The sequence below is a fragment of the Catharus ustulatus genome, chromosome 3 (genome assembly GCF_009819885.2).
Source record: "Catharus ustulatus isolate bCatUst1 chromosome 3, bCatUst1.pri.v2, whole genome shotgun sequence".
Classification (NCBI taxonomy): Eukaryota; Metazoa; Chordata; class Aves; order Passeriformes; family Turdidae; genus Catharus; species Catharus ustulatus.
Window position 1 is genome coordinate 67,659,180 of NC_046223.1, and position 12,947 is coordinate 67,672,126.

The 12,947-nt window shown below is 45.4% G+C and overlaps 1 protein-coding gene across 2 annotated transcripts in view; it reads left to right on the plus strand.

Moving 5' to 3' along the window:
* Nucleotides 1–12,947, plus strand: part of MCM9 (minichromosome maintenance 9 homologous recombination repair factor) — a 49,718-nt gene continuing 36,771 nt past the window's right edge. For both annotated transcript variants that reach the window (XM_033054789.1, XM_033054790.1), the window contains exons 1-6: nucleotides 1–434; nucleotides 4,213–4,529; nucleotides 6,150–6,231; nucleotides 7,122–7,322; nucleotides 11,475–11,600; nucleotides 12,816–12,935. In XM_033054789.1, the coding sequence (XP_032910680.1) occupies nucleotides 125–434; nucleotides 4,213–4,529; nucleotides 6,150–6,231; nucleotides 7,122–7,322; nucleotides 11,475–11,600; nucleotides 12,816–12,935 (1,156 nt within the window). In that variant the 5' untranslated portion in view covers nucleotides 1–124. The remainder of the gene's footprint in view (nucleotides 435–4,212; nucleotides 4,530–6,149; nucleotides 6,232–7,121; nucleotides 7,323–11,474; nucleotides 11,601–12,815; nucleotides 12,936–12,947) is intronic.

Consider the following 12,947-nt stretch of genomic DNA (forward strand, 5'->3'; position numbering starts at 1 on the left):
GCTCCGCCTGACTCTGCGATTGGCTTTTCCCAGGGAAAGACAAAGTTTCCCGCCCGGCGCGCGGCCGTATCGGGAAGCGCCGCTGTGTGACCGCCTCCCCGCGCCTTGTCCCCGCAGGGACACCATGGGGCTGAGCGCGGACCAGGTGAGCCTTATCGGGCAGGTGTTCGAGTCCTACGTGCTGGAGCACCACAGGGACGACATCCTGGCCATCCTGAGGGAGGCGGACGAGCAGGCGCACTACCCCGTCGTCGTCGACGCCTTGACGCTCTTTGAGACCAACATGGAGATCGGGGAGTACTTCAACGCCTTCCCCAGCGAGGTGCTCCCGGTTTTCGACAGCGCGCTGCGGCGGGCTGCGCTGGCAGCGCTGCAGGAGAGCGCGGACCCGGCACAGCTCAGCCTCAAGCAGAACCTGCACGCCAGGGTCTCGGGTGAGTGCCGGGCGGGGGCTGCAGCCAGCTGCACCTCCCAGCCAGGCCTGCCAACATCTCTTGGCTCTTCAGGGAAACTGCCAAAATTTCCGTACTCTGTAACAAGCTGTCGGGGCGCCATGGAATGAGCGAGTTTAATTCTTGCCGTTCCGGTGTTTGAAGCAGTTTGATGCAGCAGGGAATCCTTACTGTTTATTAAGCATCAAAGGACGCGTGCAAACACGTGGGTGTGTGTAGACCAACTCCCAAAAGAAGAGCTGTGGCCATCCCCGCTGGCCTGTGTGCAGTGGTTGGTGTCTCGCTGGGTCAGGGCTTACACTAAAACCTTTCCAGGACAAAGACTCCTCAAAGCAGTAGCTGGTCTTACATTATTTCTTTTAGACAGAAGAAAAAGAAGGAAGGAAAAAGAAAGCCCTGGAAAAAAGTTTTAGGGGAACATACATAGTTCCTACGTTTTACTGCAGGTTGATTTCCCTATGTGCCAGTTGGCTCTCAGTCCTTACCCGCTCCAGCCATCTTCTAGAAGAGGCAAAGTCTAAATTTTGAGTTCTCTTGTAATAATTTCATCTGAAACGGTTGAGTTTTGTGCTTAACTGTTATAAAGTTGCTTGTCATAAAATTGGAATGAACTGTTGGAAGGCATGATCGTTAATGGAAGATTCAGTAATTTTTTCACTGCAAGATGATATATCATTATTCCTTACTATTGGGAAAGTTTTGGTAGCTTTGAGTTTTGGTAAATGTGGAGTGCAAGTTCTGGGGTTGAAATGTCTTTTTTGCCTGTTGTGGGAAACTGGGTCAGCAGTGGCACCATCCCTTCTGGGCGTTTCTGATCATAACAGTTGGAACAGTAGTCTGCAAAACCAAGAGCTGGCAGCCTGTGTTTCCCTCCCCTGGCCTGTTTTGGCCTGGCTTATGATCATTGAGTCTTTTGGCAGCTTGAATTTGGATAAATCACAGTCGTTAAATAGGGTTGTGTTTCATTCCTGTGAGTTTCCATAAAAATGTTGTAATGACAATGCATACATCAGAAATATATTTAGCCTGTGATGTTCAAGAGCTGAGGAGCTTGTACACAGCTCTGAGTATGTGAGGTAAAAGGATGGCCTCTGTGCTTTATTGGAATTTGACCTCGAGCACCTTCCTGTACCTATGAAAGCAGGAATGAGGTAAAACTTTCCTCCTAGTGTTGTGAGATGCATTTACATCATTCAGGGCTTCAGCACAAAAAAAGATTCCAAGTAGGATTATTTGAAAAGCTGCCAGGAAATGTTAGGAGGAATACAACAAAGAGAGAATCTCTGCATGAGCAGTGGTGTCTTTAAGACATTCCTTTTCCTGTTATCAGCCTCTTGCTGGAGCTGATCATTACTCCCACAGTGATGTTTTGTCTAAATATTCTCATATCAACCTCCAACAAAATTAGCCCCCTTGACCAAATAGTTTGAATAACTGATAAAAGCAAGCCTGACTGATCATTGATTCAGTCAGCAGTCTCACAGTTAATTCCATCTCTAGGCTGGAGAGAAATTGGTGAAGAACAGGGGGAGTTAACCTGGAGAGGTCCAGCTGGATCAAAATAACATGTGTCCAGGGAATTTGGTTAATGTTCTATACTACCAGAAGGCTTGCTGCAGAAGAAATAACCTAAATTTCCTATAACCTTTTTTCCACTTGAATTTTCCCATGATACTGTTACCTTTTAAGTGGGTGCTAAATTGTGATTACCTTCAGGATTCTCATCTTGGAGTGCCACTTCCTATTCCCATGTCAGATAAGGAGGGAATGCGAAGGTGGTGCACTGCTCTTAGTAGGAGCAGCAGGCAACTACCAGGAGTGTGGGTGATGGCATCTGTGTGCTGGGCTTGGAATTAAGTGAGGGGAAGTGATTTCGCACACACCAGGTGTAAGAAACTATTTCAACACCTACTATCAATGTGGACAGGGCACCTAGGGGTTCAAAAAAGGATTGAATGAGTGTGAGTATGCAGTAATTAATAATGGATGATTACCCTGAGTTCACTGAAGAAAGTAAAAGATGAAGTTCTTTGTATGAATTTCAGCATTATAAGAATTTGATTGTATAGCTTCTACTCTTTGCTACAAATCCATTAAATGATTTCTCCTCATTTATCATTAGCCTGAGCACCACTGGGTCTGTTACTAGAGGCCAAGCTGCTTCTGGTATTTTCTAATAGCTTTTTTGTGACTAATACAGTATAGTTGATTAAGAGAGGCACATACTCGATTAAAGAGTTTGTCAAGCAGTCTATTATGATCAAAATGAAGGCTCTTTTTGTCACGTTTAGACTCTTGTCTTCAAAATTGACAGAGATGATCCTAACAACAGTGCTGCAGCTCTCTCTAGTGTAAGATGTGATGCATTTTGCAAGGCTTTTTCAGGGCAGCAATACTGAGCAAAGAAAAAAATGCCAAAACAGGTGGAGAAATAACGGATTTTTTCTTCCCCTGAACTGACTAGAAATGCAAATCTGTGGTAGAATGAAAATTTCAACAGGTTCAGTAGAACATTTAAATAGCTTTATTAGAGTCAAACAGAAAAAATTGTTTGCAGTTTTACAAAATACCTCCTTTTCCTGATTATTTAATTCTACTTTTTCTACTTTATTCTCTTTCCTTTTAAAATTAGTTTAATAGCTAAAAATATTTTCTTTGAACAAAAGCAGAAGGTCAAATGTTACTTAAAACCATCAAACTAGAATGTTTCTGCATGTCTGAAATAAAGGATTTGGGTTTGAAAACACTGAAATAAATATGACTTTTTTTTTTTTTAGCACCCAAAGCCACTGAGAAGATTTGACTGAAACACACAAATAGTTTCTGTCTCCTTAGAAACAATTTCCTAGCGGATTTGTAGTTTTACATATCTATTTCATAGCTCTATTTTGGAAGTAAAGCTAAGAAATTAAGTTTATAACTCTTAGTATCTTGTAGTTCATTACTAATTTCTGAATAGGAAATATTTTTCTCAGGTGAGAAAGACCATTTATTTTTATGAAGACTTTGTAGGTTGTTGAATTAATCTTCCTGAGGATTTCAGCCACTCTGGTGCCAAGTGATGGGTGAACACTGGAGTGGGATCAGCGCATGACTGAACTGGCTGCTGGGGTGAAATTAAAGGAGAGCAAATGGAAAGTGTCCTGTCACTGTACATTTGAATGTACAAGTGAATTTGCTTTGGCTGTTTTCATGACCCCTTTACATTCTTTTTGTGCTGTCTTCCTTGTGCTTGAGGTTTCTTGGTATGCGATGTGGATTTCAGGTCAAATGCTCTCCAACTATGAGTTTGCTTAGACTTGATAATTCATACAAGATTAGGAGCTACACCTGTTTAACTGCAGGAATAATACTGAACCGCAATCAAGTAGCATAACTAAAAATTTGTCATTCAGATGAACCAGTTGTAAAATAAATGGCCTCTGCAAAAAGAACATCTTAAGTAATACAGATATGAGAACATCAGGATCTGTTTCCATGAATGGAAACTGTTCATGGCTATTCACCCCTTGGCAAGAGTGGGAGAGTAAAATGGCAACATTTTCAGCTGGTGCTCAGTGTTTGATGATTTTCACCATCTGAGGACAATGAATCAGATTTATGGTACAACAGATGAATAGGTGAATCATGTTTATTAAACAGTAATAACAATGGCTACTGTTCATATGTCTGGCATGTTTTCTAGTCTTTCTGTTTAACTGCTTAATAAGTCCTTGTTTGATAAGCATAGCCTTATGCTGCACATATTTTTGTCTAACAGGTTTGCCTGTTTGCCCAGAGCTGACTCGAGAGCACATTCCTAAATCCAAGGATGTGGGACATTTTCTGTCTGTTACTGGGACTGTCATACGTACCAGTTCAGTGAAGGTCTTGGAGTTTGAACGGAGTTACATCTGCAACAAGTGCAAGCACGTGTTTGTTGTCAAGGCTGACTTTGAGCAGTACTACACATTTTGTCGTCCAGCAGCCTGTCTCAATGAGGAAGGCTGCAACTCAACCAAGTTCACGTGTCTCTCTGGAACAACCTCTTCTCCTACCTGCTGCAGAGACTATCAAGAAATCAAAATTCAAGAACAGGTAAGGAAAAAAAAAATAGACAAAAGGGGAAAGTATTAAAGTATAGATGGCTATCGTTTTTAAAACAAATGCCCAAGAAGACCAAAAGAAGCCAGGCAACCCATTAGTCAGAGATTTCCTGTTAAAGAGTTAAAAATTAAGCCAACCTATAGACCAGACTTCTGTTATTGGGTAATTCCATTGGATATTGTACAAAACACCAGCGTACAGTGAATAGATGAAATTTCCATAGTTTAAATTCCATTCCGTGTTGGATCCTTTATCACCCAAGTGTGCATTGTTTCTCTAAGCACTTCCTGTACATAATGCTGATGTTCAGCACTGCTTCTGAGGACTAAAGCTAGCCCAATGTTGGCCAGGGCTAGGTGTAGCTGTGGAGTGTGGTCAATATATGGTGTCTGCAAATGTTCTTCCCTTCAGCCAGTATTGAATTCAACAATTACTGCATATGTGATCCTTATAGAACCTGCATGCAGAATTTGTGTTTGTTTCCTGGTAGTAGCCCTGGGTGGAAGTACAGACAAGGTGGAGGAGAAATACATGAAGTTAGAAATTAAGGTCTTAAAGGTTCAGAATACCAAAAAAAGTAAGGGGATAAAACTTTCTAGGAAATAAGTCCTATATTGCATGAACATATAATGATTGTTTCTGACATTTGAGAAATCTCTATAACTTATATTTATACTGTGTGACACACAGCTCTCAGGTAGGAAGGATTTTCAACAGCATGGGCTTATTAAAAACAGTGAATTTCCCCTGTGTTTCCTACTGAGCTCTGCAAATAACTGTGCCTGTGCTATCAGTACTGAGTGATGTGAACTGCCTGTGGCCATTTTGATAATACACAAGGATGAATTAACCTTCCTAGGCACCAGAGAGTGAATACATTTAGAATTCTAGCATGTATGACCTGTGCTGCACAATGAAAAGGTACTTCTGACTTGTTCTTGTGCAGTGGCTACACTCAAAATTATTGCAAGCTCTAAGTGTCAATGGCAAGATTGCTGGTTGGAAAAGGGCTGTGACAAGATTGCACGGATTTTGCCCTGGAGAAAAGAAAAAGAACTACAGGAGTTATTGGCACATTTGTCAATATATATTTGGGGTTTCCTGTGTTTGATTTAATCCTTGACACCTAGGTGTAAACTTAATGTCAAACTGTCAAGTCATGGTTAAATACCAGAAAAATACAGAGAATAGTCTCTCAGTATGTACTTTAGTAAAGGATAATCTAACCCATGCATGTGCTTCAGTACCCAAAGTCAACTTTATGTATTGAAGAAGTATCTAGTATTAACTCAAATTATAATTTAAAAAAAGAACAGGTCTTTCAAACAACCTCTTTTAGTGAGCTTTCTTCAGCAAGAATATGGAATCACACAAGATCTCCCAGCATCAAGCACCTTCTGCTAATTTAATACCCAATCCCATTTTCATTAATATCAGCATTAAACTTCCATTGTTAAGTTCAGGGCAGCATTGGCATCCTTACTGTAAGCTTTGTGATAAAAAGTGAGCTGACCTCAGTACCAGGAAAGAACTGTAGGCCAGAGTAGCTGTAAATTAAAGGCTTTTGAAAGGTGCTGTTCTTAAGAAGCGCTTTTCCTTCCCATTACCTAGGTTCAGAGGCTGTCTGTTGGAAGCATTCCTCGTTGCATGGTGGTTGTTCTGGAAGATGATTTGGTGGACAGTTGCAAGTCTGGTGAGGTTATAGCGTGAATTACCTATGTTTGTTCCCACAATCATTTTTAGTTTTCCATTTGAGATGAATCTCTGTCAAGTGGCTGTCAGTGCTGGGTGCTCCTGGAATGAGGTGAGTTCGTCTGTCACGTTGCTGTCTCAGGCTGAACGCTAGCATGGTGGCTGATGTTCATTCTAGAAAATGTCACGCACCCACAGTTTACATCTTGACTGACAGATCAGTTTCAATAAGTAATGTGTTGTGACATACAAGAAGTACCTTAAATCTTGTTGGTGTAGAACACCAGACCTCCCCAGGAGATTGGGTCACACAGTGTGAGGTGCCCCTCCATAGGTTTGGCAAGCCAGGAAACCTGACCTCCTGTCTAAGGAGTACTGCAGCTGGAAAAAGCTACTTGTCTTTCAAAGAAGAAGCTAATTGGCAGAGGATGAATGAAGAGTGGATTAAAAATTCTCATATAAGCACATTTCCACAAGAAATTAGTTTGTGACAGAAGAACACTCTACTCAGAATGTTAACAAGTGGTTCTGGGGTTCATCACAAAAGTTGTCAGAAGCCGAATAAGAAAAAATCTAATTGAAAGAACTTCTGCAGTATACCAGGAATTCCTCCCTTGTAAAAGAGGAAACAAGCAGAGGTATATCTTCAAGAATTCACCTCCCTTAAACAGAAGTGGAAAGACATAACTTCCTACCACAGACTTAAAGAGTCTATTTATCTTTGTTTTAGACTTCTGGTAACTGCAGGAGATTTTGCTTTTTGTGGTTAAATTTTTTTAACCTTGTTAACTGTAACACAGGATCTAGATCACATTATTGTGCATTACAGCTAGCTGTAGTGTCTGCATGTCTCAAGTCAGATGTTTTACTAATTTTTGTTGTTACCTCTAGGAGATGACATCACAGTGTATGGAGTGGTAATGCAGAGGTGGAAACCTTTCCGTGAGGGTGCACGCTGTGACCTGGAGCTTGTTTTGAAAGCCAACTATGTTAAAGTGAACAATGAGCAGCTAGCAGGGGTTGTAATTGATGAAGAAGTTCGCAAGGAATTTGAAGACTTCTGGGAAAGGCATAGGAATGATCCCTTAGCAGGTTAGTAGTTGAAAGCTTTGAAGTAGGGCACTTGATTGGATAGAATTGAAATTAGGAGTGAAAATACAGTGACGGAACACTTTTTTCCCCCATTATCCTATCTCTTCACTCATTCATTAAGAATATATTTTTTCCACTACAAGAATGTGAAATTCTTACTTTGCTATTACTGGGGTGGGGGTGGAAGGAAGTACCAATCCTACTGCATTGATCTTCATTCTTTGAGCTTTCTATTCAAGTCTTTCTTGGAACATTTATTAACAGGAAATGAGAAAGAATGTAAGTATCAGAGGGGAAAAAAAAAAAGAGTAGTGTTTTACAATCAAGGAAGAATTAGCATATTTCTCAGAAGAAATAGGGTGGACCAGATCTGCCTTTAGTCAGTACAGCTGTTGCCTCTGGAGTGAGAGCTAACACACTGTCTCTGCATCCCATATTAAACTCTGAATCTTTACCATAGGGATTAGCACATCCCATCTTTAACGTAGCTCTTGGATGCCTAGGCGCCTGAGTTAGGTGCAGGGGAGCCTCCCAATTCACAGTGGCTTCCAGAACAGTCAGGGTTCAGCATGCTGGGTCCAGGTCTTACCATGATCCACAGTCAACCAAGTTGGAATTACCAGGAGTTCTGTCTGGAGCTCTGTCCCTCTCCACAATCTGAGTGCCTTCTCCTCAACTCTGCAGAAGCTCAATGGACTCTTTAGGGTCTTCATCAGTGAACTTCATTAGTCTGACAATCTGTCTTGTACACCCCTGGAAAAGGCTTAGTCTTTCTTGTTTAAAGACAAACAGGAGGGAAAGCAGGTGGGAACCTCCTTCAAATGAGCCTGCTCACAATTAGCAGGTGTAGATCCTGTCAATGTCAAAGATTTTTCAGAACAGCATTTCCTGGAAAGCAATTTAATTGCTAGCTTCCTGCTGGTTGGAATGATAACATTTCTTCCTTCTGCTATTTGGAATGAAAATATTTCTTATCACTGTCATTAGAACTGTTCATAAAGTAATTCAGGATTTTCTTTGAAGGTCCCTTTTAATCTATCATTCTCAGGACAATTTTTGGAAGCCTGCAGGGAGCAATGTGATTTTATGTAATATTACCCATTCTGAATAAATAAATAAATATGAAGTGGCTACAAGAATGTTGATGTGGAAATTAGAAGAACCCTGACTGCCCAAGATGCCTGAAACATACATTTGTTGTCATCATTGTCTGAATTTGAGTTGAAATTGAGGGCAGAGATCAAATCTGACTAAGGAGTCTGAGGCCACAGAATGTGTGTGTGTCTGTAATGTTTTTCAAGAGATAATGATAGCTACTACTGCATTTTATGTCAGTCACTTAATGATGCTGACTCCTAACTGTGAAGTTAAATCTTGAGCTGTGCATGGTTGAACACCGATCTTAAAATTTCACTTTTGGATGTACAAAGGTGTGTTACAGTAATTTCACGACCATAAGGCGCACCGGACTATAAGGCGCACCCCCCGGGAGCCGGCACATTTTGCAACTTTGTAGATCAGATAAGGCGCACCGGTCTATAAGGCGCACCAGGTTTTTTTTTGCAGCGAGGCTCCGCCCCCAGCTCCTCCCGCACGCTTGCTGGCCGAGGCCCCGCCTCAATCCGGCAGCCATTGGCTCCCGGGCCTGCCTGTACCCGGCAGGGCCGGGCTATGCCCACCGCCGCTCCGTGCAGCATCCCCAGGGCCCCGCTGTTCCGGGAGTTCCCTGGCGCTCCGGGTGACCCAATGCCGGCAGGCTTGCCCCGTGCCGCCGCTGCCCCGATTCCAGCTGCTTGCCCCCTCCCCGCGTGGCAGCCGCTCCGATTCTGGCGGTTTTCCCCCTCTCCGCATGGCGGCCGCCGTGCTTCCGGCGGTTTTCGCCCCCCCCCGCACGGCGGCCGCGGTGATTCCGGGGGCTTTCGCCCACCCCGCGCGGCGGCCGCCGTGATACCGGGGGCTTTCGCCCACCCCGCGCGGCGGCCGCCGTGCTTCTGGGGGTTTTCGCCCCGCCTGCGCGGCGGCCGCCGTGATTCCGGGGGCTTTCGCCCCCCCCGCACAGCGGCCGCCGTGCTTCCGGGGGCTTTCGCCCCCCCCGCGCAGCGGCCGCCGTGCTTCTGGGGGTTTTCGCCCCGCCCGCGCGGCGACCGCCGTGATTCCGGAGGCTTTCGCCCACCCCGCGCGGCGGCCGCCGTGATTCCGGGGGCTTTCGCCCCGCCCGCGCGGCGACCGCCGTGATTCCGAGGGCTTTCGCCCCCCCCGCGCGGCGGCCGCCGTGATTCCGGGGGCTTTCGCCCCGCCCGCGCAGCAGCCGATCCGATCCCTGCGGCTTTCGCCCCCCCCGCGCAGCAGCCGATCCGATCCCTGCGGCTTTCGCCCCCCCCGCGCAGCAGCCGATCCGATCCCTGCGGCTTTCGCCCCCCCCGCGCAGCAGCCGATCCGATCCCTGCAGCTTTAACACCCCCCGCAAGGGAGCCGTCCCAATGTCGGCGGGCCGGCCCCGCGCAGGGGTGGCCCCGAAGCCGGCGGGTCCGCCCCGCGCGGGGGCGGCCCCGATGCCGGCGGGACGGCCCTGCGCGGGGGAGGCCCCGATGCCGGTGGGGAGGCCCCGAAGCCGGCGGGTCCGCCCCGCGCGGGGGTGGCCCCGGGGGCGGCCCCGATGCCGGCGGGGAGGCCCCGATACCGGCGGGTCCGCCCCGCGCGGGGGCGGCCCCGATGCCGGCGGGGAGGCCCCGATACCGGCGGGTCCGCCCCGCGCGGGGGTGGCCCCGGGGGCGGCCCCGATGCCGGCGGGGAGGCCCCGATACCGGCGGGTCCGCCCCGCGCGGGGGCGGCCCCGATGCCGGCGGGGAGGCCCCGATACCGGCGGGTCCGCCCCGCGCGGGGGCGGCCCCGATGCCGGCGGGGAGGCCCCGATACCGGCGGGTCCGCCCCGCGCGGGGGTGGCCCCGGGGGCGGCCCCGATACCGGCGGGTCCGCCCCGCGCGGGGGCGGCCCCGATGCCGGCGGGGAGGCCCCGATACCGGCGAGTCCGCCCCGCGCGGGGGCGGCCCCGATGCCGGCGGGGAGGCCCCGATGCCGGCGGGTCCGCCCCGTGCGGGGGCGGCCCCAATGCCGGCGGGGAGGCCCCGAAGCCGGCGGGTCCGCCCCACGCGGGGGCGGCCCCGAAGCCGGCGGACCCGCCCCGCACGGGGGAGGCCCCGATGCCGACGGGCTCTCACTTCCGGGGTGGCAAATGTCGCAACTTTGTAGATCAGATAAGGCGCACCGGACTATAAGGCGCACTTCCGGTTTTGGGGGGAGATTTTAGTCAAAAGGGTGCGCCTTATAGTCGTGAAATTACTGTAATTCCTCCAGAAGACCTACAAATTAAACACATACACCTTAAGTCATCCATTAGGTGCCTGTATTTTGCCAGGACCATGTACTTGCATCTAAATTTAAAACATGAAGTTAAGCTCTCAAAATGAGTCACTTTTTTTCCATAACGATCAAAGTAACACATGGCATATACCCTGAGACCCCTTATGTGCTGGCAGTGTCAGAATCTCAAAAGACAGTATTAATACTGTTACATATCTTCCACACCATCAGCATTTTCAGAGCAGATTGAAATTTTCTGCTGCTGGAAATAGACTATAGTAGGGAGAGGTAGAAGGACCCATGACACAGAAGGATCAAAGGAGAAGGAGGGTAACAATGAGAAAATGAGCACATTATATGTGCTCAGGTTTAAGGCAAAATAAGTGTTAGAAGTTTTCCTACTTTTCTTAAATGTACAAGACACCAGTTTTCAAGGGGGCATTTTTGAATCTGTAAACTTCTAGGTTTCATAGCTTCTACACCTGTAAGTGTGGAACAAAATAATTTGCATGATGGCATTTCATTAATGCCTTTTATCTTGCTATCCACACCATACATTCCTTAAATTGCAATAGGATTGGCTTTTCTGCTTGTGATTATAACTTGCCTAACTTCTCTATAATGAAGGAAGTTTGATTAAACAGCTACTCTAGGTCCAATTTAAAGAAAAAAATTAAATTTAAGCTCCTTCCTACCCTACTCTCCTTGCCCAAATTATTTGTCAGTGTACATGGCAGTCCATGGGAAACCAAGTTTTAACTCTGCTGAGTGCCATTTTTGTTCCTGTTTTAGGGAGGAATGAAATTTTGGCTAGCTTGTGTCCTCAAGTTTTTGGATTATACCTGGTGAAGCTGGCAGTAGCCATGGTGCTTGCTGGTGGTGTGCAGAGGACTGATGCTGCTGGAACTCGAACCAGAGGTTTGTAAGGTTTTGAACAGTATCATATCCTTTGTAACAGTCATTTCTATCCCTATCCTCACCCACATTCCCCCCACCCCCACTTCCAGAATCAAACCATTAGGAATTTGGAAGCATAGTCACCCCATTTTCTTGAGTGAGAACAAGTTTTAATCAGTTCCAACTATTCTCCCAAAATCTTAGACAAGTTAAAGTGGGTGTCTAGACTTCCTCTTTTTAATTTTTCCCAAATAAAACCCAACAGAAGCAGGCTTTCAGGTTTGCATTAGTTAGAATATTAAAGGCAGCTGTTTTATCTAAAACAGCTCACCTTTTATTGTATAAGTGACATTTTGAATTTATTTCTAGTAGAATATTCCCAGCAGTATTTGGCATCAAAGGATGGAATCTTAATGTTTCCTTAATGCGGATGATTATAATACATTAAAAGGGAAAATTAAAGGATTCATTTTACTTCCTAATGCCAAACTTTTCCATCTGTAATTGTCAGCACATCTCACTTAGTCTTGTAACTCCAAGTTACCTGCCTGCTGATTCTCCTTCTGTTGTTATTAGATGGCAAATATGCCATGTGCCAGGTGGTACACAGGTCATTATGTAGGTCATAGTACTTTTTTAAAGTATGTCTCTGTATACAAATACAGGATTTTCTTAATACTCCAACAGCTAAATAAAATTATAGACTTTATATTTGAATTGAAGTTGTATTTTGTAGAAAACAGTGAAAAAATTTTAGAGCACTTTACTGACATTGTAGCAGCCAAATTATTTACTTCTGTAATTTCATTGATATATTACAAAGTTGTGTAACTGTTGACAAAGAATTAATTAAGCAAAATAACCTGCTGATTTTATTAGTCCATTTTGTAGTAATTTAAATAACTAAATAGTGGAATGGTAACTAAAGCCTGGTATCTTTCAGAATGAGCTGAGTCTGAGAAATGAGTGTTCTAAAATGTAAGAACTCATTACAGGAAGTGCATCAAATACCTGCTAATACTTCTCAAATACTTCCTTGTAAACATTTGTGTCTAGACAGCATTTATTAAACAATGTATTTATTACACCAAATAAATAGTGCAAAATTACCTATTTTAATTTTATATAGTGCTAAATTTTAGATGAATATGACAAGTATTATTTAATGTGAGCATTTTGTGTCAATGTTTGTCTGTATATGAACTGTCTACTCCTACATCACTGTTTTTCCCCAAGGTGAATCACATCTTCTGTTGGTTGGAGACCCAGGTACGGGGAAATCTCAGTTCCTCAAGTATGCAGTTAAGATTATGCCACGCTCTGTGCTTACAGCAGGAATTGGATCTACAAGTGCAGGTATGTGCTTCT